General features: G+C 40.4%; 1 protein-coding gene across 13 annotated transcripts in view; it reads left to right on the top strand.

Moving 5' to 3' along the window:
- Window positions 1-26094, top strand: part of TTLL5 (tubulin tyrosine ligase like 5) — a 292965-nt gene that overhangs the window by 25353 nt on the left and 241518 nt on the right. For all 13 annotated transcript variants that reach the window (XM_058429488.1, XM_058429490.1, XM_058429486.1 and 10 more), the window contains exons 6-9: window positions 3918-4048; window positions 12870-12952; window positions 20713-20782; window positions 21317-21401. In XM_058429488.1, the coding sequence (XP_058285471.1) occupies window positions 3918-4048; window positions 12870-12952; window positions 20713-20782; window positions 21317-21401 (369 nt within the window). The remainder of the gene's footprint in view (window positions 1-3917; window positions 4049-12869; window positions 12953-20712; window positions 20783-21316; window positions 21402-26094) is intronic.

Below are 26094 nucleotides of genomic sequence, written 5' to 3'. Positions count from 1 at the left end.
GATTCTTATGTACACTAAAAATTGAGTACCTCTCCTCTGGATTTCAGAAGAGGGCCATAGATAAGAAAGAGAGATATTTGTGGTACCTAGATTTGACAAAGCAGTTTCTGAAATCATGGAAAGAAATTTGAACTGTGGAACAGGTTGAATAAGTTTTTAATGATTACTGCAAATATTCTTAGTTGGTTTTGAAGGAGTGGAACAAATCATAGACCATGAGTCCAGTCGAGGCTAACCAAAGTGCCTTTTTGGAGTACTGTACAGAAGAATGTACCCCTGATATAATAGTAATTATTACCCTGGTTTTAAGGTACTAATTTCCCTGATTTTCTTTATAACTTTGCCTCTTCTGTATCCATCTCTTAATGATGTAGTTAAGTTCTCAACGGGGTTCCTAACCTGGTCTTTACTGTAATAGGATCATTATACTCTAAAGTTAAGGCCTGTCTTGGGTCCCATCCGGGAGGGTCATTTCAGGCCCATGGTGCTAGTGATGATAAGAGTTCTACATAGTTACATGAGAGGTTGGGCAGTTACTGCTGTGGCAATAGATTTATAAATATGGATTAGATAACCATGTGTTTGATTTTCCTGGACAGTTGTTTTTAAAAATATGCTAAATGCTTTCCCCCCTAAAAACAAATTAAGAGAACATCTCAGAAATTCTGATGTTTTAGTAGCTATTCTTTCTCAATTTACATTCTACTTAGAATTAACTCAGGTTTGTTTTTTTTTTTTTTTTTTTTGCCATGCTATGTTTCTCAGAAGGTCACATCTGTAGATACCTGTGGTATAAAAACTTCCAGAATTCTTTGGTCTGGGAGCTTGCTTTTAGTTGGAGTACTGGTGTTTTTTTCACTATCTGAGTAATCCAGATGATTTTATACTATTAGAGAATCATGATTCCATTAAAGTAAAACACACAGGGGTCCTAAAATATTTTATAATGATTTATAATAGTGAACAGCACAGACTCTGTTGAAGCTTTTGAAGCTAGAATTTCTTTCACAGGTTCGGTTTTTATAGCCTGAAATTTTGGGTATATTTATCAACAGTCAACCTTTTTTTTTTGTTGTTTACTTATATTTGAAATCTGTTTTAGAATAGGTTTTTATACTTGTGAATCAATTTTTAAAAACCCATTTGAAATAAGGGTCAAAGACCTAAAAATAAAACATAAACTGTAAAACTTATAGAAGAAAACATAGAGAAGATCTTTGCAACCTTGTGTTAGACAAAGGATTCCTAGATACAACAATAAAAGCACAGTCATAAAAGGAAAAAATTGATAAATTTGACTTTTTAAAAATTAAAAATATCTGCTCTTTGAAAGACACTGTTAAGAAAATGAAAAAACAAGCTATGGACTGGAGAAAATATTTGCAAAACACGTAACTGATAAAGAATTTGTGTCCAGAATATGTAGCAAACTCTTAAAACTCAATCATAAGGAAACAAACAACTTTATTTTTCAAAATGGGTAAAATATCTGAATGGATGCCTCACCAAAGAAGATACAGGGATGGCAAGTCAAAGATGCTCACGAAAAGATGCTCAATAGCATTAGTAATTAATGGAATACAAATTAAAACTATACAAAGTATCAATATACCTGTTAGAATGGCTAAAAAGAAAAACCAGAAAACACCAAGTGTGGGCCAGGATGCATGGCAACTGGAACACTTTTGCTGGCGGGAATGCAGAGTGGTATAGCCACTCTGGATAACTGTGATCTTGTGAAATATGTAGTTAGTCTTCCTCGTGTTTCCTAACATATAACTCCTTGACTCCTTGGAATCTCCAGAGTGAGAAATGTCCTTTTATATACTAATGACTTAACTGGTGCCTGGCAGTCCCTAGGTAGCTTCAGGATGGGGACTGGTTACAAGAAAAGATCAAGGCATGATTAGAGGGTTACGACTTCCAGCCCACCCCTCAGCCTCCAGGAAGGGAAGAGGGGCTGCAAGTTAAATTAGTCACCAGTGTCCTGTCAATTATGCCTGTGTAATGAAGCTTCCATAAAAATCCCAAAGGACTGGGTTTGGAGAGCTTCTGGGTAACAGAACACATGGAGATTCTTGGCCAATAGTGTGCCTGGAGAGCGCATAGAGGTTCTGCGCTTCTTTTCTCATACCTCGCCCGTGCATCTCTTCCTCTATGTCCTTTGTAATATCCTTTTTAATAAACCAGTAAACATAAGTGTTTCTGTGAGCTGCTCTACCAAATTAACTGAACCCAAGGAGGGAGTCATAGGGACCCCTGTTTATAGCCAGGTGGTTAGAAGCACAGGTAAAACAACTTGGGGCTTGGTATTGGCATTGGAAGTGGGAGGCAGTTTTGTGGGACTGAGCCTTCAACTTACGGGAACTGACACTATCTCCAGGTAGGTAGGGTCAAAATTGAGTTGAATTAGAGGACACCCAGTGCAAGATTGCTTGCTTTGTGTGTGGGGAAACCCCCTACACATTTGTGTCTAAAGTGTTGAGTGATTATGTTGAATTGAGAGTAGAGAGTAGGAAAAACACTTTGTTTTTTCCTCAATATCTCAGAATATAGCAGGAGAAACGGAGCTTGTTTTTCCAATATCCTCAGAATAACCATTTGGCAGTTTATTATAAAGTTTAACATATACTTATGTGGTGATTATAAAATGTGTCCATAAATTCTTTGACATTGCTTTCAAAAGGTTGAACTTAATTTTTCTGTTCTTGAGTGTTGACTGGATTTAGTGACTTGCCTCTAACTAGTGCAATATGACAGAAGTGACTGTTGCTTCTGAGACTAGATTGTAAAAGACATTACAGCTTCTTACTCACTTTCTTGGATCACTTGATCTGGGAGAAACCAGTTATCATGTCATAAAGGCAGTTGGCCTTATGAAAAAGTTCATATGGGGAGGAACTGAGGCCTCCTGCCAGCAGGCAGCCCCATATGAGTGATGAGTCATCTGGAAGTTGGGTTTTCCATCCCCTTTTGAGCCTGATGAACTGCAGTGCTGGCCAGTATCTTGACTGTAACCTCATAAAGGACCTTGGGACAGAACCACCTAGCTCTCTCACTCCCACATTCCTGGCCCCAGAAACTATGAAGTCATAAATATATACTGTTATTTTAAGCTGCTGTGTTTTAGCGTAATTTGTTGCACAGCAATAAATAACTAAAACAACTTACTGAACAACCAAGCAGTCCCACCTCTAGAGAAATAAAAACTTATGTTTACAGTAAAACTTATGAAAACATACATTCATATAAAAATCTATATGGAAATGCTTTATAGCAACTTTATTCATAATCTCCAAAAACTAAACAACCCAAATGGCTTCAACTGGTGAATGGATAACCGTGGTACATCTATACAGTGGATTACTACTGAGCAAGAAAAGGGACAGAATACTGATACATGCAACAATGATAAATTTCAAATGAGTTGTGCTCAGTGAAAGAAGCTAGTCTCAAAAGGATACACACTGTCTGATTCCACTTATTTGACTTTCTGGAAAAGGCAAAATTATAAGGACAGAAAACAAATGAATGTTTCCCCAGGGGCTGGAGGTGATTGGGAGGGTCCACTACAGGGGGACTTGAGGTAACTTTTTGGGATGTTGAAACTGTTGTTTATCTTGATTGTGGTGGTGGTTACATAATTGTATGTGTTTGTCCAAGCTCATAGAATTACACATTAAAAAGGGCAAATTTTACTGTATGGAGATTTTATCGTAATGAAAAAAATCTGACCAAAAAACCCATTTGATAAAAATGATTAATAAGCCCTTTGGATTAACAGCGATATGTTTAGGATATAATACTATCTTCACTAACTGGTCTAGGACTGTGAACTATAACTCTTTAGAATGTGATAACACAGGAAAATTCTGAGTCATAGTTTACTGAATGGAAATACTTTTTTGATTTTTTAGGTCTTATGAACTTACCCGGAAGGACCGACTGTATAAAAACATTATTCGAATGCAGCATACACATGGATTCAAGGCTTTTCACATCCTCCCCCAGACCTTCCTCCTGCCAGCTGAGTACGCGGAATTTTGTAGTAAGTGCCTGACAGAGAATGCCCCAGTCCCCAGCAACTGAACCTGGGGAATATTTACCCCAAAAGCCGCCTCAAGGTGTCAACCAATCGGGGCTTTCCAAATCCTTAGACAACTGAGACTCTTTAGTAAAACAGTTGCAGAGGTAACTTTAAAAACTATTTTTATTCTGATATGCTCAGTAAACTGTCAGTATCATTTATGTAAGGGCACATTGGCATCATATAAGCATGCCCCTGTCTTAATGTATTTTTTGCTTGAATGTCCCTTCTCTCCATTGATACTTAGTGCCTATGTAAGGATTTTTTTTTTCTTTTTTATTTTTTTTTAAGAGACAGAATTTCCCTCTGTAGCCTAGAACCACAGTGGCATGATCACAGCTCACTGCACCCTCTGCTTCCTGGGCTCAAGTGATCCTTCCTCCTCAACCTCCGAAGTGGCTGGGAATACAGGCATGCACCACCAGGCTCAGCTAATTTTTAAATTTTTTGTAGAGATGGGATCTCACTCTTTGCCCAGGCTGGTCTTGAACACCTGGGCTCAAAGGATCCTCCCCTCTTGGCTTCACAAAATTCTGAGATGACAGGCATGATCCACCTCACCTGGCCTGTAAGGATACTTTATATTCCTGCATATGAATTATACATGCTTCCTTTTCAGTATCCCTTTTTCCCTTGCCATTTAAGAAACATTCTTTCAGCCTTGATTTCTAGTCTTATGTAATTTATGTTCTTTGGGGGTAGAGATATCACATATCTTTGGATGTTAGGGTTTGGAGCTACAAGTTAGTCACATTCTCTCCCCTTTGAGTTCAGACTAATAAAAAAAATACACATGGGAGCCAAATAGGCATCTAAGTGTCAGCTGTATGGCTGGTAAAGTGACACAGAAACACATGGCCTGGATCCAGATCTAAAATGGGCTTCTTACTTCTTTTGCATCATTGTGAACTTACCCACCCAGGCCAGGCAGAGGCACTGGGCTCGTTTCAGGCTTTCCTCCACAGGGGCAGAGCCTGACTCCGTAGGCTTAATGCACAGAAGAGGCATGAGTACAGATGAGATGTGAGGTAGGTCTCTTGTGAAAGTCCAAATTACGGTGGTAATAGCTAACACTTACTGAATGTTTACTTTCTAGTAGGCACCTCTACTCTGGTAGTACTTTAGATGAGGTGACTAAGGTACAGTTTGGTTAAGAAACTTTCCATGAGTTATGCAGCTTGCAAATGCAGAGTTAGGGTTCAAACTGGCAGCTTGGCTTCAGAGGCCATGCTCTTTGTCTCTGTGCTTCATTGCTAATGGCACTGGGCAGCATACGTGCAATGACCATTCCCCAGTAGCATCAGTGTGAGAGAAGTCACTTCTCCCATGAGGAACATCAGGTGAGACACACAGAGAGGACAGTTTTCCTCCCAAGAAGTCCAAGAAAGAGACTATTTCTGTTTTATGGATAGATGAAGTAGCATGGGGAGAAGAGAGAGTTATCTCTAGACTTCCTGACTTTTGATTCTTTTAACCTGTTAGGCTTGCCAGTCTCTCTGAGTCACCTAGTGGGTTGTTCATCTTTTGGCAGAGGAGGCCAGCAGTTCATCAGGAATGCCTGCTTCACCGTTTATCTAATAGCATTTGTTGCCCTAGCTGGGGCCATTGGTTGGCAATTCATTGTTTGTCCACAGATGGCTCTGCAGTGGGTCACATAGAGGTCTAATTAAATGAATCAACTTCAGAGCTTCAATGCACTCAAAGCTGCAAATTTGTAGTTAAGAAATTTTTTGCTATGTGACTTTAGCCAAGTTACTCCAACTTCTGTGTGCCTTAATGTCCCCATCTATAAAATGAGAGTATTGCTGGTGCTGACCTTATAAAGTTGTCAAGATATTTAAGTAGGTTAGTATGTGGAGAGCACTTGGGATGGTGCCTGATAGGAGTGGCTTGATAAATGTTTAATACTATTTCCTATTTCAGGCTGTGTTTGTATTAGTAGTAGTTATGTTTACTGACTATACTAATACTACTATGTTTTTACTGTGTTTTACTATTTTACTTTTAGTATGTTATGTTTAACTACCAACTAAAGTTGTAGTTATGTTATTAATAACTACTATTAATTAGCATTAGTTAAGCATAATACTAATTAATAGTATTATGTTCTGGCCCTCCAGTGCTTGAGTGTGGCAATAGGAAATTTTCTTGGAAGGAAAGGGACACCATAAACAGACTGGCCTTTAGAAAAATAACTATGTGAAATGAGTCGGCAGAAGCAGAGAGAAGAAACTGGTGGTCTCTTTGAAGGTTATTGCAGTGATGTGGATAAAATGGATAGGTATGAGTAGAAAGAGTGCAAGAACAAACATTACTGCCTGTGTATGGGGAGCGAGGCAGGGGTCAAAGAGGCATCCTAAGGTTTGAGTCTGAGAAGCTAGGAAGACCATTGGGTTTTTAACCAGGGAATGTAACCAGGAAGGCAAAGGAGGAGCTGTTAAAGGGGTAGAGGAATGTTACATTTTGGACAAGGTATGGATTTGGATGTCTGTGGGGCATCCAGGTAGTGTGTTTTGCAGGCAGTTGTAAGAGCAGCTTTGAGTTCTGGCCAGAGATGTAGATTCTGGAAGCTGCAGGTATGGAGATGAATGTGATTACTAAGGGAGAGAAAAACAGAAGCAGCACCACAGAGAATCAGAGAGGAAAGGGAGATTGAAGAGGAACAAGGAAATGAGGTCTCAGAGGAGGCAGGAGAGGGTTAAATCAAGAACCCAAGTAGAAGGGTGAGCATTAGAAAGAGAAGTGGGCATGTGTCTCCTGAAAGAGGAGAAGGAAGAAGGCTAAGTTGATGACCCAGATAACGTTTTAGATGCAGAGGAAAGCAGGTAAATAGGTTTATGTTACAAATTCCTAGCCTTCTTGGTGAACAGGTTGATGAGGTCTTATGCCAGGAGTGAGGGGCCTAGGGATGGGTGGGTGTCTAAAAAGGCAGAAAGGGGTTGGAATAGCCTCTGCAGGGCCTTTGAAAGAGAACTGATAAGGATTGGACATGAGGATTGCTTAAAAACACTAGAGACACCAGCCAAGGTGATTTCATGAATTTATAGTTTTTTGTTCTAATAAGAGAAAACCTGTAAAGATACAGCCTAGAGACCAAGCACTGTCTCCAGAGATGTGAAAGCCTGGGTACTCCCCAAACTGTTCTCAGTAATTTGAGTGTAGGGGTTGGAATACATGGCACACTGGTCTATGTAGGGTCCTGTCATCACTGCCAGTTACAGTATTTAGTAGAATAGAATTAGAGGTCTATGACCCTGAAGACCGTGACTAAGGATCTGTTGCCAACTCCAGCCATTTCCCTCAAGGGGACAGCTTTCTAAGCAGAAGGAAGAAAGAAGCAACAAAGAAGAAGATGGGGTGGTACCAGTATCAGAAAAGCAAAACTTTCCCCAGAATTGGGCTCTATGGCCATCTCTAGTTGTAAGAGAGACTGAGAAATGATTCTAACGTGAATTTTCATGTCTGCCAACTAATTACAGATGACTAGATTTCAAAGCAATGGGTAAATTTGTAGAATTACAGTTTTAGAATTATAAAAGATCTTAGCAAATCAGGCTAAATTTTACAAATCTCATTTTAAAGATAAGACTAGAGTCATATACTCCAATAGCCAGAATTACAACTCAGATCTTTCTACTCCAGGTTCATTGCTGTTTCTGTTAGACCAAGCCTGCTGCCACTGTAGGAACTGGAAAGCACTTGAAAGAACTGGGGAGCCTGTTTAGTACATCTTCATCCTGAAGCAGAGTTTCCTGAGCGAGACTGCCTGGCCTTTACCTCTGATTTTTCTTGCTTCCTACGCACACATTTAGAACCTGTAAAAGAGAACAATCCTTGTTCTGAAAATACCACAAATCAAGGAGAAAAGCCTAGCATGAAAGACAGTCTTTGATATTTAGAATTTCAAGAACATTTAGGATTTCAATCATAGTGAAACACCAGAAGAAGCATTAACTTCTTTTTTTTTTTTGAGACAGTCTTACTCTGTCGCCCAGGCTGGAGTGCAATGGTGTGATCTTGGCTCACTGCAACCTCTGCCTCCTGGGTTCAAGCAATTCTTCTGCCTCAACCTCCTGAGTAGCTGGGATTACAGATGTGCACCAAGCCTGGCTAATTTTTGTGTTTTTAGCAGAGACGGGGTTTCACCATGTTGGCCAGGCTGGTCTCAAACTCCTGACTTCAGGTGATCTGCCCGCCTGGGCCTCCCAAAGTGCTGGGATTACAGGCATAAGCCACTGTGCCCAGCCAGATGTTGTGGGAAGTCAGGGACCCCGAATGGAGGGACCAGCTGAAGCCATGGCAGAGTAACATAAATTGTGAAGATTTCATGGACATTTATTAGTTCCCCAAATTAATACTTTTATAATTTCTTATGCCTATCTTTACTGCAATCTCTGAACATAAATTGTGAAGATTTCATGGACATTTATCACTTCCCTAATCAATATTCTTGTGATTTCCTATGCCTGTCTTTACTTTAATCTCTTAATCCCGTCATCTTCATAAGCTGAGGACGTACATCACCTCAGGACCCTGTGATAATTGCATTAACTGCACAAATTATTCATAAAGCATGTGTTTAAACAACATGAAATCTGGGCACCTTGAAAAAAGAACAGGATAACAGTGATGTTCATGGAACAAGGGAGATAACCGTTAGGTGTGACTGCCTGAGAGCCAGGCGGAACAGAGCCATATTTCTCTTCTTAAAAAAGCGAATAGGAGAAATATCGCTGAATTCTTTTTCTCAGCAAGGAACAGCCCTGAGAAAGAGAATGCATTCCTGGGGGAAGGTCTCTAAAATGGCCACTCTAGGAATGTCTGTCTTACACGATTGCAGATAAGGGCTGAAATAAGCCCTGGTCTCCCATAGCGCTCCCAGGCCTATTAGGATGAGGAAATTCCTGCCTAGTAAATTTTAGTCAGACTGGTTGTCTGCTCTCAAACCCTGTCTCCTGATAAGATGTTATCAATGACAATGCGTGCCCAGTGGGACATGAAACTTCATTAGCAATTTTAATTTCGCCTGGTCCTGTGATCTGACTCTGCCCCCATTTGCCTTGTGATATTTTATTGCCTTGGGAAGCATGTGATCTCTGTGACCCACACCCTATTCGTACACTCCCTCCCCTTTAAAAATCACTGATAAAAATTTGCTGGTTTTGTGGCTCAGGGGGCATCATGGAACCTGCCAACATGTGATGTCTCCCCCGGACACCCAGCTTTAAAATTTCTCTCTTTTGTACCCTTTCCCTTTATTTCTCAGACCAGCCGACACTTAGGGAAATAGAAAAGAACCTACGTTGAAATATTGGGGGTGGTTCCCCCGATAGCCAGAAGCATTAACTTCTGATAAGCCTAGTTCACAAAGTAGAGGGTACTGTCTCCAGACAGCTTTGATCCCTTCCCTTCCCTGCCCTCCCCTCCCCTCCCCCACTTCCCTCCCCTACCTTCCCCCCGCTGCCTTTCCCCCTTCCCTCCCCTCTCCTTCCCTCCCTTCCCCTTCCCTCCTCTCCCTCCCCAGGGTCTTGTTCTCTCACCCAGGCTGTGGTGATCATAGCTCACCGTAACCTCAAATTCCTAGGCTCAAGTAATCTGCCCACCTCAGCCTTAGAAGTAGCTAGGACTACAGCCACACACGACCATGCCTGGCTAATTTTTTTATTTTCCATAGAGACAGTCTCAGTATGTTGGCCAGCCTGGTCTCGAACTCCTGGCCTCAAGGGATCCTCCTGCCCCAGTCTCCCAAAGCACTGGGATTACAGGTGTGAGTTAGCCTGTTAATAACTAGCCTGGTCGTTTTCTTAGACATTTCTGTAGAACCTTGTACTTCCTTTTTATAACTCTCATTGCTTGTAATTACTTGTTCAATGTCTGTTTTTTCGGCTAGTCTAATCTTCATGATGGTAAAGACTGTATTTTTCAATACTGTGTGCCCCACACCTAGCAAACTGATGGACACAGATTAGATACTTAGAGGTATTGAATGAGTGATGTTTGGAAAGTTTTGTTATTTTTTGTTTTGCTTTAATATTAATAGCCTCTTGCTCAGGCATTCTGTTCAGTCTGCTCAGTATCTGGGGAAAATGGCAAAGTGAAAAAATATATAAACTGAATACACATACATATATGCAGTGGCCTCACTTTATGGAAATTTAATTTTTTGTCATATATAACTATAAATATGTCTTCTATAGCAGGACTTATAAATTATATTTTTTGAAAGGTAATATATTCCCATGGTACAAAAGAAATTCCAAAACAGTCATCAGTGAAAAGACTCTTTGCTCCTCTTGTTCCTCAGTCATCCCGTTTTCCTCCCCAGAGATGATCAGTGTTACTAGTTTTTTACATACCCTCTAGAGATATTCTTTGCATTTACTAGCAAATAACGTGTGCGTATATGAACGGATGGGCGTATATAACATACCTTGCCCTGCACTTTCTGTTTTTTTCATTTAACAGGCTATCTTCAAGATCATTCCTTATCAGTTCATTAATAACATTCTTGTTTTGTGTGTCTGCTTAATATTTCGTTGTGTAGATTAGATGTCTGCAAACTATATCCCTTGAGTGAAATTGGTCTTCTGCCAGTTTTTATGTGTCCCACAAGCTAAGGACCATTTTTAAATGGTTGGAAAGAAAAGAAGAATAAAATTTTGTGGCATGTAGAAATCATATGAAATTCAGTGTTCATACATAAAATTTTATGTAAACAGCCACACCCCTTTGCTTACATATTGTTTATGGCTACTTTCAAGCTACAATTGCAGAGTTAGGTAACTGCCACAGAAACTGCATGGCCTGCAAAGCCTAAAATATTTATTCTCTGGCTTTTTACAAAAATAGTTTGCCGACCCTTCATATAGATGCATTGTAGTATATTTAATTAATATTTTGCTGTTATAACACAGCATTGAAAATCTTATATGTAATATTTTACACGTGTGAGTAGAACTAGAGGATATACTTCTAGAAGTAGAATTGCTCACAGAGTTTTAAATTCTGTGCGGCACATTAAATTTTTTCTAATTCTGTTAATTCTGCATCAAGGGAAAAGGCAGGGGAGGATGGGGGAGAGTGGACAAAAGATCTCTTTCTTTCCTCCTGCTGAAATGGTTTGTGGCATTGACAAAGTCAAGTTTGTGTGGGAGGCCTTGAAGAGACTGGCTCATGTCAGAGGGAGAGGAAAGAAAAGGAGACAAGTAGTTGCTGGCAAGTCATCTGGGAAAAGGAGCTGAGCCTAGAGAGCTCCTTCTGAAGGCCTGCCTGGTATAGGCCCAAATGCAGGGTGGAGGGAAGTGTGCAAAACTTCAGGACTCCAGTATCTGAAAGTCTTGTTCTGATACTGGAGCCCTAGAAAAGGACTTGCCTCTTAATAGGTCCAACCAGAGGAACAGAAACCATAGGGAACTTTCTTAGGTTTATGCTGTTGTATTCTAGATAAACTGGGACTGATGTCTTGGCGCACAGCAACCTAGGCAATTTGGAAAAAGGAAGTCTTTGTGAGATCTGCTCAGAAACATTTGCATTTGCTTGATTTATTTCCCCACACTATTCCTTCCCGTTCTCTCTTCCTTCATTGAAGAAAAATAGCAAAAACAAAAAAATTCTCTCAATTTTTACCTTTCATCCCATCTCTGCTTTGAAACAGTACTGACTGCTGCCACCTGACGTATTTCATCAAAAGTGGAAGAGGCACAGTTGGGACCAGTGCTCTCTCTCCAGTCCGGGATGTGAGAATCAGCAGCACTGAGAGCTGTAGCCTGCTTCTCTCCCCTGACTTCTGACACTCCCTAAGTGGAAGACAGAGCTGCTTTTCCTCAGACCACTTGCGAGCCTCTGGGAGGCTTAGTGTCAGTTGTCTGCTTTCTCTTTTCATGATCCAAAGGGATTTAAAGTGTAAAGCTGAACCTGGGAAAGGAACAGGACAAATGGCACCTTTTAATCACTTGTAAATGATTGTCCTTCCTCTCCAGTGGTACATTGCTTGATTTACAGTGAATTTTTTTTTTATAAGCTCAAGGAAATATTTAAGGCAAGTAGCTGTATTATAAGATCTAGATTTTGGCTTACATTGACACTGTTTGCCTGAGGTCCTTTAGTTTACAGACGTAAGCATTTCAAAGATTCATGATGATTCTTTGTGACAGTAATAGACTAACATCCAGATATTTGCCTTATTTTGTTTTCATCTTTTCATTCAAGAAAGAGGGGAGGCCGGGCATGGTGGCTTATGCCTGTAATTCTGGTGCTTTGGGAGGCTGAGGTGGGAGGATTGCTTGAGGCCAGGAGTTCAAGACCAGCCTGGGCAACATAGAGAAACCCTGTCTCTACAAAAAGTTAAAAACAATTAGCTGGGCATGGTGGCCCATGCCTGTAATCCCATCAACTCAGGAGGCTGAGGTGGGAGGACTGTTTGAGCCCCAGAATTTGAGGCTGCAATAAGCTATGGAAGCACCACTGTGCTCCAGCCTGGTCAACAGAGCAAGACCCTGCCTTAAAAAAATAAAAAAAAGAAAAAGAGGGGAAATGGTGGAAGAAATTACTATGGGAGTGATTTTGCTGTCCTCTTTTCTCCTCCCTCCTTCCCTCGCTCTATTTTTATTTTTAAGGCAAGTCCAAAAATATAGGTAATTTTAGTTACTGCCCAACACTTAGAAATTCGTAAGATTTTTGGGTTCCCTGAGTAGATAACCCTTGTTGAAAGTTGATATAATAAACTCAAGTTCATTCTTTTTCTTTGTTTCCTCTGTTTTTTATCTCCCAATATTTTGAGCAGATTCATATTCGAAGGATCGGGGACCTTGGATAGTAAAACCAGTGGCATCTTCTAGGGGGCGAGGCGTCTACCTGATCAACAATGTAAGTATGCAGCAGATGGCAAACCTCTTTCCTCGCTTGTTCTTTCCTCCTTCACCCTTTGTATTGGTTACTAATATAGTTCCATTTCATTAAGAGCAGGTGTGCTCTTCTTAAATCTGCATTCAGAAGTGAGTTAAGGGTAGGTATGACTTGACTTGTTTGCCTTACTGGCAGGAATCTTCTGCACCAGCAGTTACTCCATGGCTAAAAAGACACTCGATCAGATTTTGGGGGAGGGCAACCTGTTGTGTCAGCAGAAAAGAGGTACCTTTTCTGCTTTTAGCATATTGTGATGTTAATTCCTACACACCAAGTATTAATTGATAGCGTACGTGTTTAGCGTCTGTTGTGAGCAGAACTGTGAGTTCTGTTCTCAAGGTTATCAAACAAGTGAGCCTTAATTTGGTATGGCATCCTCGCTACTGCTGCTGCTTCTCCTTTCTCCTCCTTCCTTCCTCTTTCCTTTCCTCTTTCTGCCCTTCTTCCTCTCATTTCTCCTCTTCTTTTTTCAAAAGCCAGCAATATCTTGATTCTTTGCAAAATTCTCATTAAAAGTTGTCTTAAATTGAATACACATACGTGGTAAATAAAATCCCTACTGGTCTCACTCCCTAGACTTATAATAGTAGTTAGTAACTTTAGTTGATTTATATGTCTTCCATTGACATTACATTGTATTTGTTTATTCCCAGTTTGGCATTTATTGCATTTACATCATGTCCCATCCTCCCTTGCACATTTGTTTGATTAGTTTTTATGTGTATGTTTTAAACATTAATAACAGAGTCTCTTCAATAACTATGATTCAGTTTCTTTATTTTATCTATAAGTTGAGTAAAACATTTAAACTCAGTGGAAACAAACTCTTGGACTCCTGAAGGGAGAAATGTTAGGATAGGTAGCTAGGCAGACATGAGCCGGGCATGAGAGGGCCGCCGCTACCACCAAGGAGTGTCAGGTGATCATCAGGTGATGGTCAGGCGGTTGTTAAACTGGTCTCTCTAAAATAATAATTGGTAGCAGCAGATGCCAGGGAAAGGCAGGCTCCCAACAAATAGAAAACACCTGAAGCTGTTGATCAGCCATTTCCCAGTAAGATCTCAGGAGTTGGGCGAGTAGGCTCAAGCATGTGCACTAAGAAGCAAAATGATGGAGTTTAACTGGTATATGACCTTCCTCTAGGAACACTCGACTGGTAAGGCAAAAACACTTCAAATGAGCACGTGCACAGTTGCAGCCAACACACTGTGCATGAGGCCCCTCTCAAGTGCTGGCAGGCCACTGCACATGCAGACAGCTTACCCCATGGAAAAATCAAGGGAGGAGAGATGCAAAACCCCGGAAGCATGCCAACATATGAAACCCCAAGTCTAAGGTCAAACAGGCACTTGGATCTCTCAAGTTGTCTGCTTGGCCTTCTCCCACGTGTACTTTACTTCCTTTCATTTGTGCTCTAAAACTTTTCAATAAATGTTCACTCCTGCTCTAAAACTTGCCTTGGTCTCTCACTCTGCCTTATGCCCCTCAGACAAATTCTTTCCTGCAAGGAGGCAATAAGTGAGTTGCTGCAGACCCACCCATATGAATTTGCTGCTGCTGCTGACAGACTTTGGGATTCTGAAATTTAACCAGGATTTAGGCCTGGACCTGTTTTTTATTCTTCCTCCTGGACATTTGGCAGGCACTTTCAGTCTGGAAACTGGTGTTTTTCTTTAAGGAAAGTTATTTTCTTATTTGTCTCCGCTTTTAGAACTCTTTTTTGAGGCATTCTGGATCTTTCCTTCATGTTAACTTTTCTCTCATTTTTAATTCTTTTCCCATCTTCTAGATCACAGGTTGAGGTTTATCCATTTTATTATTTATTCATCTACTGTATTTTTATATTGGGTATCATAGGTTGATTTCCAGAAACTCATATTCTGATTTGCTTTATTTTTATTTACAAATAACAACCTTTTGTTGCATAATGGATGCAGTTTGCCTGCCTGTCCTTCTGAGGATACCAATGGAAATTTTTGTAAAGTGCTCTTCTGTCCTTGAATTTTATTGGGATTGTCTTTTCCCCTGCTATTGGATTTTCTCAGTTTTGATGATCCTTACGTGTTGGGCCATATTTATGAACAAAAGACTAGACTGAATGAAACTGGCAGCTGGTCTGGGTTTCTACTGTGGTTGTGTAGGACTCTTTTCCTAATATCTTCTTCTCCCTGGAAGAAGCTGACTGTGAATTTTGTGTAAGGGCAAAACATGTTGACTCTCAGGCTTTACTTTAGGTGGACATGGTGAGAAGCACTCCCCTTCCACCTTGCCAAAATAGAGTGGGCCATATTGTGAATGTAGAGGAAGATTTTGGTGATTTCCCTCTTGGGCAGAGCTACCTTTCTTTTCCTTTTTGTGTATACTGGGGATAAGGTAGCCTCAAGTTCTACTCTTCTCTATCAGATTTCTGCACCCACACGTCTCCTGGCCTCACTGTTCCAAATGCTGTTTGTTAATTATCTGATTCTGATTCCTTGGCTGATCCCTGATCTTCATGTTTGTTGACTACAAGCTTGGAAATTTGCAAGTGCCTCCTTGGGAAGATCACTCTTATCTCTTTTGGACTTTTCTGGCTTTTACTTTTTCCTAGCTTTGATATCATTTCATTCTTTTGAAAATATTCTTTCTGTCCTTCCACTGGAACTCTGGAAGGGCAGGGGTAGGTGGATATGTTGTATGTGGGACCAGAACCCTATCTTAAATTCCCCACTTGTCTTTTCACATTGAGCTGTTTGCCATATGTGTAGAAACTAACTTTCTGAGGGATCTTTCACGTTGGAAAGTCCTTAAATTCAGTCTGGACTCAAAACAGTACCATAAACAATGATGGCCAGACCCTTCATGCCAAAGAAATATAGGATCTGGTTTTGATAGAGCAACTGCTACAGCCCCAGGCATTGGCTGCAACTTCTGTTACCTGGCCTAGGCCACTCTGGAGGCCTTTTACCCTGAGTCTCCTGTGACATAAGGCCATGGTCATATGCCTTGGCTCTGTCTCCTCTTGTCTCTGCTCTGACCTTGGTGTTGAAGGCCCCTCTCCAACAGCTTTTCCTTCAGCTCTGTGCCAGGAGCTCCAGTGTTGTTTGAATCTCATAGACGGCACTAGTTTGGGTTTAGGTTTTAGCTGCCAAATGGAATTGCTATTGAAAGTCAGCTATGGTACAAGTTTGCTTTTTATTTTCTTAGATATGAGTCAAAAAGAATAGGATCTATTCCCAGCTCATCTGGGACTTTTTTCTTTTGGAATGCTCTTTTGCCCTAGTGATTTGTTATTTTAAAGCTACCATCATAAAGGATAGAAAAGTTAAACGTTCCTTGGTGGAGCCGAGAACCCTGCGCCCTAACTCTTCCCTGGATGCCGAATCTCAACGGGGTGACATGTGTTTAGAGAATGTGTTTGGCAGGCTATGTAAGATTCTTCTTCTCCCTCCCACCTCTCCCTAGGCTGAATCCCTTGAGACCCCCTGCATAGATCAAAGTACTTGGCAGGACCTTTTGCCTTCCCCCTCCCTCTTTGTGAAGCTTTGGAATGAGTCTGATTCTTTTAGGTATTTAGTGGAAGTGCCAGACAGAAGCCTGGGAAGCTGCCAGGAGGCATGAGGGGAGCTGGCAACATGCGGACATAATGGGAAAATACTCCTGTTTTACCCCAAAACTGGAATTTTACCACCTTTTACCCAGACCTGCAAACCATGTTGTTAATACTCTTCCCTCTCCTTACACAAAAGGCATAACCATCCCCTCTTTTCCATGCCTGGATCCTTTCCCATGGAATATGTGACCCATTAGCCAACTGGATGAAGTAACTCTTTCCAAGGCTGCTGCCTGCTTTCCTTTTAGATTTAAGCAGGAGGGTGAGGAGAGGGAATGCTGAGGCGGAGGGTCTGGGAGCAGAACTAATGTGAGTGAGTGAGGGATTTAGGCAGTGGGGATGGAGTTGGTGTGAGGGCCAAATGAAAATATCTTCCCCTCTCTTCCAACTGGAGTGAGTGAGCCACTTACTAAAACTTCCCTATAGTAGTCATAACCTTTTGGAAACTCTCTGCAAATAGCAACTTTTACCATTACGAGAATGAGATAAAGGATAGCAAAAGCATCACTTTTATGTAACACTGAAAAGAGAAGTGTGGACCACAGATGGAAGCATCTCGGTTGGCTAACGTGGTCTCGTAAGGATGTGCTCTTTAGAAATAACAGCATAAAGGAACAAAGCTGTGTTTGCTCTACTCCTTCAATAACCATGACTAAATGCCCTATTTTCCCAATTTAGTATATTCAAATCAAGGAGAGGAAAGAATGGGTGTTTTCTGATTAAGGTATGAATTTGATTATGGAAGTCAAGTTTAGTCATTCTTGTCTCACACATGATCCATGGGAAATACAGTATTGATACATTCTCTGAGACTTTCACATGTTAGGAGAGTGTTAGGTCACTCTAGTCCCTCCTATATTTGTGAATGTAATTCTGTACTCTCTTGTTTCTGTTTGTTTATATGTTTTTATTTTAGGTTCTCTTTGTTTTTCTCATTGCTCAACAAGTATTTCAGGAGTGCCTACTGTGTTGTCACTCCTTAAAAGCTTTTGAGAAATTCTCGTAATTATTATGTATCTCCTAATTTTCATAATAGTACCACTCAGTACTCTGAGTAGAATGGCATGCAGCAGGTAGTGATGAATGCTGTTGAGCTGTGGTACTTTGTAATTAGAACCACATATATTCTGTTAAATTTGCAGTAATAATAACTAATGTTTATTGAGCCTACCACTGTCCTTTCTAAACATAATCTCTCTTAATCCATATATGAACCCTATGAGGTAGTTATTATTTCCTTAGTAAGTGGTAGAGTCAAGGTTGTAACTCAGGTCCAGATGATTCCAGCATAGACACTCTTAACCACTATACCATTCTCCTTTACAATGACTTAACAGATACCATGAGCTTTAACTTTAAGGTCCGTTTAGAAAGATACGTTTCCGGCCAGGCGCAGTGGCTCATGCCTGTAATCCCAGCACTTTGGGAGGCCGAGGCGGGCATATCACTTGAGGCCAGGAGTTTGAGACCAGCCTGGTCAACATGGTGAAACCCCGTCTCTACTAAAAATACAAAAATTAGCTGGGTACGGTGGCACTTGTCTGTAATCCCAGCTACTGGGGAGGCTGAGGCAGGACAGTTGCTTGAACCTGGGAAGTGGAGGTTGCAGTGAGCTAAAATCACACCATTGGACTCCAGCCTGGGCGAAGAAATGAGATGCTGTCTTAGAAAAGAAGATGCGTTTCCAACTTTCCCAACAATTCAGATCCTACTTTCGCATTCTTTGGGAGGCAGTTTGAGCTTTAAATTGGAATAATTTGAAATGAGTTAACTGGGGATTGATGAAAGGAAACAGGCTTGAAGATATCAAAAAGTTTTTCTTAGTTGCTCTTCAGTCTGTAACGCTGTGCAAAGAAACTATACCCAAACCTTTCTTTTCTTCTGGGAGTCTACAGTTTAATTCCCAATGCAGTTAGTAGTGAGGGATAAAGACAATAGAACACATAGTAAAGTTACCTAAATATTGTAAGGGTTTATGTTATGTGTAACTCAAAGGATAAATGTGTATGGTGAGCAAGGGAGGAGAGGAAATGGGCATGGGCATTAGATGTGTCACGGAATGATGACCACTATCAGCATATTCTCTGCTATGGAGAAAAATTGGGTGAGTAGATATTTATTATAGCCTATAGGTTCTACTCAGTAGGAAGAGAGCTGCGATTGTTTGATTTTACGTTTACAACATAGCCTGCAGCTGTACAGTGATTGCATCAATTCTCATTGAGCAGATTCAAAATGGAGATAATACTTATGAGAAGCTGATCAAGAAATGTAAGGGAGTCAGGAAATGGTCTGGATGATGAAGTTCATTAGGGATGAATCAGTAATGATGTCATTGTGTTCCTATGATGCGTAGAGATGGGTTGTGAAAGCTGTGTTCTGACTTTGAGATAGCAGCAGTGGGAAATAAGAGAGGAATCTCATTCTGACTTCAGAGCTGCTCATAGTGGTTGTGTATAATGTTATAGGTCACAAAATTATCATATGAAAAACAGTAGTATTGCGGGTAGGAAATGCATTATTATAAAGACAAACTTTTGAATTTGGGGGACAATTAAATTTGAGAGCAGAATATTGGGAAGAGGTAAGAATAATGCCTAAAAGCGAAGCCTGTGAGGAAGACTCCCTGGATTCCATTGCTGCTCTATTGCTTATTAGCTCCGTGACTTTGAGCAGGTCCCTAACCCACTCTGATTCTTTTTTAATCTATAGAATGTGGATGGTGATATACCTGCCTCATGGGGTTGGGTGAGGATTAAATGAAATAATCCTGTGAACAGACTTAGAACAGCACTTGGCACATCCACGTGTTTAGTACATCTGTTAAATTTCGTTTCTGCAAATGTTGATGGTTATTTCTGTTGCCTTTACTGTAGCTATTATCAACCTAATTATTATCACTACCACTTCCCTTTTGGAGCCCTTTTGTCCTACATGGATTGTGGTGACTTCCAGCTTCATCTAATCACACGTGAAGGTTTTTTTTTTTTCTCTCAGATATTTTAATCTTGCTGTTTCCTTAATCTAGAATCCACAGTAATTTCCTGCTTCCCACCATGCTAAATATAAACTCCCTTTGCCACGAGTTCAAATCCCTTTGCCAGTGGGGTACCTCCCTCCTCATTGTTTAACCATGTCTTTCATAATTTCCCAGTTCAGTCTTTTAGCCCCAGGTCTGTGAATCGGCCCACCCTGCTTTCTACTGGGCTTGGTGCATGCCATCTTCCCATGATGGGCTCCTTTCTTCTCCACTGTGTGCTTCCCAGCCTTCACCGCTCATTTCTGCATCTACTCTTCTGGGACAAGTCTTCCCTGACTGGTCCCACCTGGTTGGTCTGCACTTTAACTTTGTAACCTGACATCTTGTATTTATAGAAATGCTGCTTTGTGTTCTTTTAAATTCTATATTTTGCTGTTCCTCTACCTAAATATTAAACTTTTCAGGGATAGGGATTTACTGAATCTTAAATCTGCCAGGCAGAGATTATATGTGTTATATTCGTCATGGTATCCCCAGTGCCATATGCAGTGTTCACAGTACTTTTCTATTTATTGTATAAACAACTGTTTTTCATTGAAGAAATCTTTTAAAGATCTTAAATTCACTCTTTGCATACAGTTGCTTAGCAAATACCCTTAAGTGAATCAATTAAACACCTATCTCATTTTACAGAGGAAATGCTAGGATCCATTGTGGATCTGTAAGTTCTCTAAACATGTTAATGAAAGCCTTCATTTAAGAATAGTAGTAGTATTTTTAAATTTCCATTATACTTTAGGGAGAAAGCAAGTTTTCATTTATTTTTAAAGTGGCTTATATTTTCTTGGCATGTAACTATTTAATATCATGTATATCATCTTTAAGGCTGTCTTATTTATTTATTTATTATTTATTATGTGAGAGGTACTGTGTAAATTTATTTTTCCTGCATCGTAATTGGATGCCTATAGTGTTATAGAAGTGATAGTATATGGCCAACTGAATATATGGGTACCTTGGAGGAAACTTTAACCAGAATTTTAGTTTTCCACCTTACCATTTCTTTAAAGGTTAAGAACTTTGCTCCCTTATTGTAAATTAGGATTCCTGTGTATTTCTATTCTTTCATTCTTTCTCTTTACTCAATAGCCAAACCAGATTTCCCTGGAAGAGAACATTCTGGTCTCTCGTTACATTAACAACCCCCTGCTCATAGATGGTGAGTTGCGATTAGGCCCTTGACCAAATTGGGCCAGATTTTTGCTAAACTTTTTAAGCTTTTCATAGCCTTCTCTAGTAAGTCTTTATTATACTGTTGTGAAAGTCTTGACATGTGTGGCTCCAGAAAGGCAGCAGGTTCCTTACCTATCTCATGGGATTTATTTGAAGGTGAAATGAGACAATATAAGAGAAAATACTTTATAGGTTATATAGTAATATATGGGTGAAAATTGTACAGTAATTAATATATATGAAAATGATGTACACATATGCATTTTATATACATTACAGTTATATTAATGTATATATACATTATACTGTTTTTATTATGTACTATATACATAATATGTGTATGGTACAATTATGTAGTATAATTATTAGTTATCCTCCAAAGTCAAGGTGTGTGAGCAGTGTATGTTTCATCTGGAGAGGAGGAATGTTCTTTCTTTCATGTTTCTTGGTTTCGTTGTTTATTCTGTAACAGGAAACAAATGAACTTAGTTTTTTTGTGAATACAAACTTTTTTTTTTAGATTTCAAGTTTGACGTGCGCCTCTATGTGCTCGTGACTTCCTATGATCCTCTTGTCATCTATCTCTATGAAGAAGGATTGGCTAGGTAAGAAGCTGTTTGGGGGTGAAGGGGTTGGGTGGGTGTATTAAGAGTGGACCCATTAACAAGTTTATTAAATCAGATCATGCTATTTTCACTTGTCATTACTGCTTACAGATGCAATCCACCTCCTCAACTGCTGTGCTCTATAACATCAAAGCCACTATGCCTAAAAAGAACTTCAGAAATTAGGCTTATTTGTCTGTAGTCTCACTGCATGTCCACACATAAGGTGCGTAAACATCTTCCCCAGCACTGATCCAGGATCATATGGTATTTTCCTGCAGTGACAATTGTTATGAAGCTCCTAGGATATTAAGATAATTTGCCGTTGTTCTTCAGGATAGATGTAGAAAGAAAAATAAAATCCTACCTTTATTTTCATATTATATGCCAGGCATTTATTTTCATCCTCGCAACAACCTTTTAGTTGATGCATTTTTGCAGTTGAGGAAACAGATTTAGAGGTGGGAGAAGTGGAATGGGAATTTGACCTCATGGATCTGACTCTAGAGCTCAGGGCTCAGACAATTTCATGCCCTCTCGTATTTAGAAGGTATTAATTGAGGTTTTTTTTTCTTTCTTAACATGCAAGTTACTTTACAGTGGTTGTACATACATTGTTCTCTTTTTGTTAAGGTGCTTTTTGTTTGTTTGTTTTTGAGATGGCGTGATCTCGGCTCACTGCAAGCTCCGCCTCCTGGGTTCACGCCATTCTCCTGCCTCAGCCTCCTGAGTAGCTGGGACTACAGGTGCCCCCCACCATGCCTGGCTAATTTTTTGTATTTTTAGTAGAGACGAGGTTTCACCATGTTAGCCAGGATGGTCTCGATCTCCTGACCTCGTGATCCGCCTGCCCCAGCCTCCCAAAGTACTGGGATTACAGGTATGGGCCACCACACCTGGCCTGTTGAGGTGCTTTCTAAGTTTTAAGGTAATGTGACTTACGAGATTAAGTTCAAGTTGTTATATTTTGAAGTTTTGTTTCCTATAGCCACAGAATTTTACAGGTAATTGTTTTCATAAACCCTTTAAATTGTTTAAAATATGTAACTACTATGCCATGTTCTTCCCCCCAACAAAACTAAATTTTTGTATTAGCCAACTAGTTTGCCCTGAAGTTCTTTTTATGTGTAGTGCCTTTGATATAGAGCAGGGGTGTCCAATCTTTTGGCTTCCCTGGGCCACATTGGAAGAAGAATTGCCTTGGGCCACACATAAAATACACTAACAATAGCTGATGAGCTTAAAAAAAATTGCAAAAAACTCATAATATTTTAAGAAAGCTTATAAATTTGTGTTGGGCCACATTCAAAGTTGTCCTGGGCTGTATGCAGCCTGTGGGCCTCAGGTTGGACAAGCTTGTTATAAAGCATAGCAGTTTAGGAGGTGATTTGCATCTGTGAGTGGTCACGACAAGCTAAAAAAGCCTGGTCTGTGTATGTTTCTGTATTTTAGAAAATGCAATTGGAAGATGGGAAATACCATGGATAAAAGAAGCCTACCTATTTATGTACAGGTGTTTTGACAAATGTTATTGTACTCTGACAACTATTATTTTAGAATGGTCTTTTAATGATTTTAGAGACTTAGTTTTTTTAAATGTATCCTATGACTTGAAATCAGTGAGAGCAGACTAACCAAACCTTCTCACTGGTGGAGCTCTATGTTCTGTTCGCCTCTAGGTGGCAGTGACAGCATTTATAAGTCCTGTCATATTCTTAACTGAGATTTTGAGTTTGAGCCCTGGGAACATTGGAGACTACCAAAACTCCCTAGTTCTGGCCTCTTGTTCCTTGAAAACTGAGAAAGGGAAGAACTGAAACATCTCGCAGTTATTAGATAAAGGGCTGGACCAGGCATCTGAACATGAGCTGACTACTAGCTCTAATCAGGTTTTTATACGAAAGAAATTGTCGATAATGTTTGTAGACACATGTGCTCTCACGCTTTGAAGTATCACTATACAAAATTAGGTATGAAAGCCTATTCCTGGCCAGGCGTGGTGGCTCACACCTGTAATTGTAGCACTTTGGGAGGCTGAGATGGGAGGATTGCCTGAGGCCAGGAGTTCAAGACCAGCTTGGTCAACATTGCGAGACCCCCATCTCATTAAAAAAAAAAAAAAAAGCCTATTCCCTATATTATTTAGAACAAAATGATGGTAAAATACACTCCTGACTTCTCAGATATGCAAGGTGCTGAGGATTTTCAGCTTTATAATTTGAGACTTCAGAGCTTTCTCTCTTTTGTGTTATGAGTTTCATCATTCTCCTTCCTCTGTTCATCCTCACCTTAACTTCTCTCCTGTGTCAAGTTTTAGAAACTGATTATGTCCTGCCAAAAATTGGACTTTGGGAATACAGAAAGAGAGGGAGGTTGTGCTTCACTGTTTCTCAAGGATGTCATACCAACATGTTTTGCTTAATATTCCAAAGATATTTTCACCTACAATATTAACAACCCTCTCTATGGGTAAAATTTGGCATAATTTTAAGACCTTTCTGGTTCAGAGCACAACATGAGAACAACAGTACCAATGTTTATTATAGAATTTACTGCAAATATGCAAGTGTTTGGCTACTGGTTGTGTGTTGGAAGTCAGAATCTACTGAATTAAGTATAACCCTTTTGCTTCCAGCAGAAACAAAAAAATTTATACACACACACACACACACAATGGATTTTTTTTCTCAGAATAATTAGAAAAACAGCTTTTAAAAAACTCAGACCAAGTAGAACCAGAAAGCCACATGAATTTTCAGGGCTTTGGTTAGGTTTACCTGAAAGTGTAGGTGAATATAAAAGCTTTATCAAAGCTTTACAAAAGCATGATGCATGGCAATATGATGCGCTATTTGCAGTAGTCCTGCGAGGGCACGTTGTTCTGTGCAGTAATTTCAATGTGCCTAAGTTCTTGTGTCTTCACTCATTATATATCTTGACATTCACTTGCTTTGTTGTAACCCTCAGAGTCTGTTCAACTACGTCGATAGTCCGTAGCATCTCCAGATCTGCAGCTTTTAGTTATCTTGGGCTACATGTATTTTATGTAGACGTAACTGAAGATAATCAGTTTGGGATGAGCTTATTGGGTTATGTTGAGGCTCAACAAGAAAAACCATAATCTTTCCTAAAGAGACGGAACAGGAGGCAAATACAATTCATTTCCTTCTTTAGAAATGAATTCCCTTACACCCTATCACTTCTGTTTTGGACCTCAAATTAATGCTAGGCGACAGAAAGATTAAGTTCATTTCACAAGACAGTTTTGTGATATAAGCTATTTTGTGTAAAATTTTTTACACAAAATTAAATTTGCGAAAACTCTGGTTTCTGTATAGATGAGTGTTTTCAGTTGTCCTTATTGTTTTATTAACGTAAGAAGTGGGAGAGCTCTCACTGTTTTCTTATGTGTGGGTATAGTATTGAAGAAGTGTTACAATTGTCTCCCTGGTATTTGGGTGCAGCTTTTTGTGATTCTCACAGTAGCCTTCAGAGGTCCCCTGTGCTTTTGAATTTTACTTGCGTGTTGCTGTTTTGCACCACCAGGGGACACTCAGTTTCCACAGAGGGGTGCTATGCTCTACCAAAATGGTGCAGATTCTTTTTCCTGTCAGGGGTGGAATCCAAAAAGATTTTGTCCTGGATTTTACAGCTTTAGGTGGATCCAGTATTGGGTTTAGATGAGTTGACAGAGCCCTTTCTGAGATGAAGCTAATAGCCAGATTTTCACTGAAACAGGAATAATGAAAAGTTGAAAAAAAATTAAAACAAAATGGAGTTAAAAACCAAATATGTTGCCAGAGACCCAAAGATAGGCAGCTCTAGCAACTTGGGGGGCATGCGAGTACCCATCCAGGGAGCTGAGTTCCACCCGTGTGGCGGAGGTGGGAAGAGAGGATTCTGGGAAGGTCCCGGTTGGAACAGCCTTTTTTCTGCCTCAGCCATATTATTCAGTGGAAATTCAGAAAAGACCCCAAAACATTTGTACTGCCTTTCCCTTTCTCCCCACCCCCAGTTCCTTCTTCAGTAGCCTTCCTTGCTAATTAACACTGGCTCCGCAGGGATATTTACCTTTTCTCTGCTGGATTCCTGTGGTTTTGAAAGAATTCAGGTACTTGCTGGTTGCCAAGGAATTCAGATTACCTCACAGGCTGCACACTATCCAGAATCTGCCACAGCAGCAAGTAGGGGGAAGAGACACCAACAAGGGGGAGAAAACGCTTTCCAGTGCTCATTGTCACCCTCCCTGGCAGGCCCTTGCTGTTTGTGAAGTTTGAGTCATTTCTGGCTCTAAAGACAAGGGATCAGCCTGGTAATCCCCTCCCAGACGGCTCTGTAGGGCGCTGCCTAGTCACTGCAGCGCTTTGGCAGTCTCCCGGCTGCAGCTGGTTGACAGCAGATCAGAGAGCTCTTGGGCCTCTTGTTCTCTTCCATAAGATTTTTCTGGGTCAGGCCAGGATGAAACCCAGTGGCTCCTGGCAAGGCTGCCTGAGGTGCTGTCTCTTCATCGTCCAGGCCTCCCTGGCTCAAAATGCCTACACCTGTTGATGGATAACTCATGTGCCACAGCGAGGGGCTCCTCGAGGCTGGCCTTCTCTTTTCTTTGTACATTCGTAGTGAGTGTTTGTCAGAAAATATAACTACCAAAGAGGATGTTAAGCTTCTACGTCTAGAATGCCTGTGACTCTGACCA

The sequence above is a fragment of the Hylobates moloch genome, unplaced genomic scaffold (genome assembly GCF_009828535.3).
Source record: "Hylobates moloch isolate HMO894 unplaced genomic scaffold, HMol_V3 SCAFFOLD_16, whole genome shotgun sequence".
NCBI lineage: Eukaryota > Metazoa > Chordata > Mammalia > Primates > Hylobatidae > Hylobates > Hylobates moloch.
The sequence above is the reverse complement of the archived record's forward strand: the minus strand, read 5'-3'. Positions and strand labels throughout refer to the sequence as shown.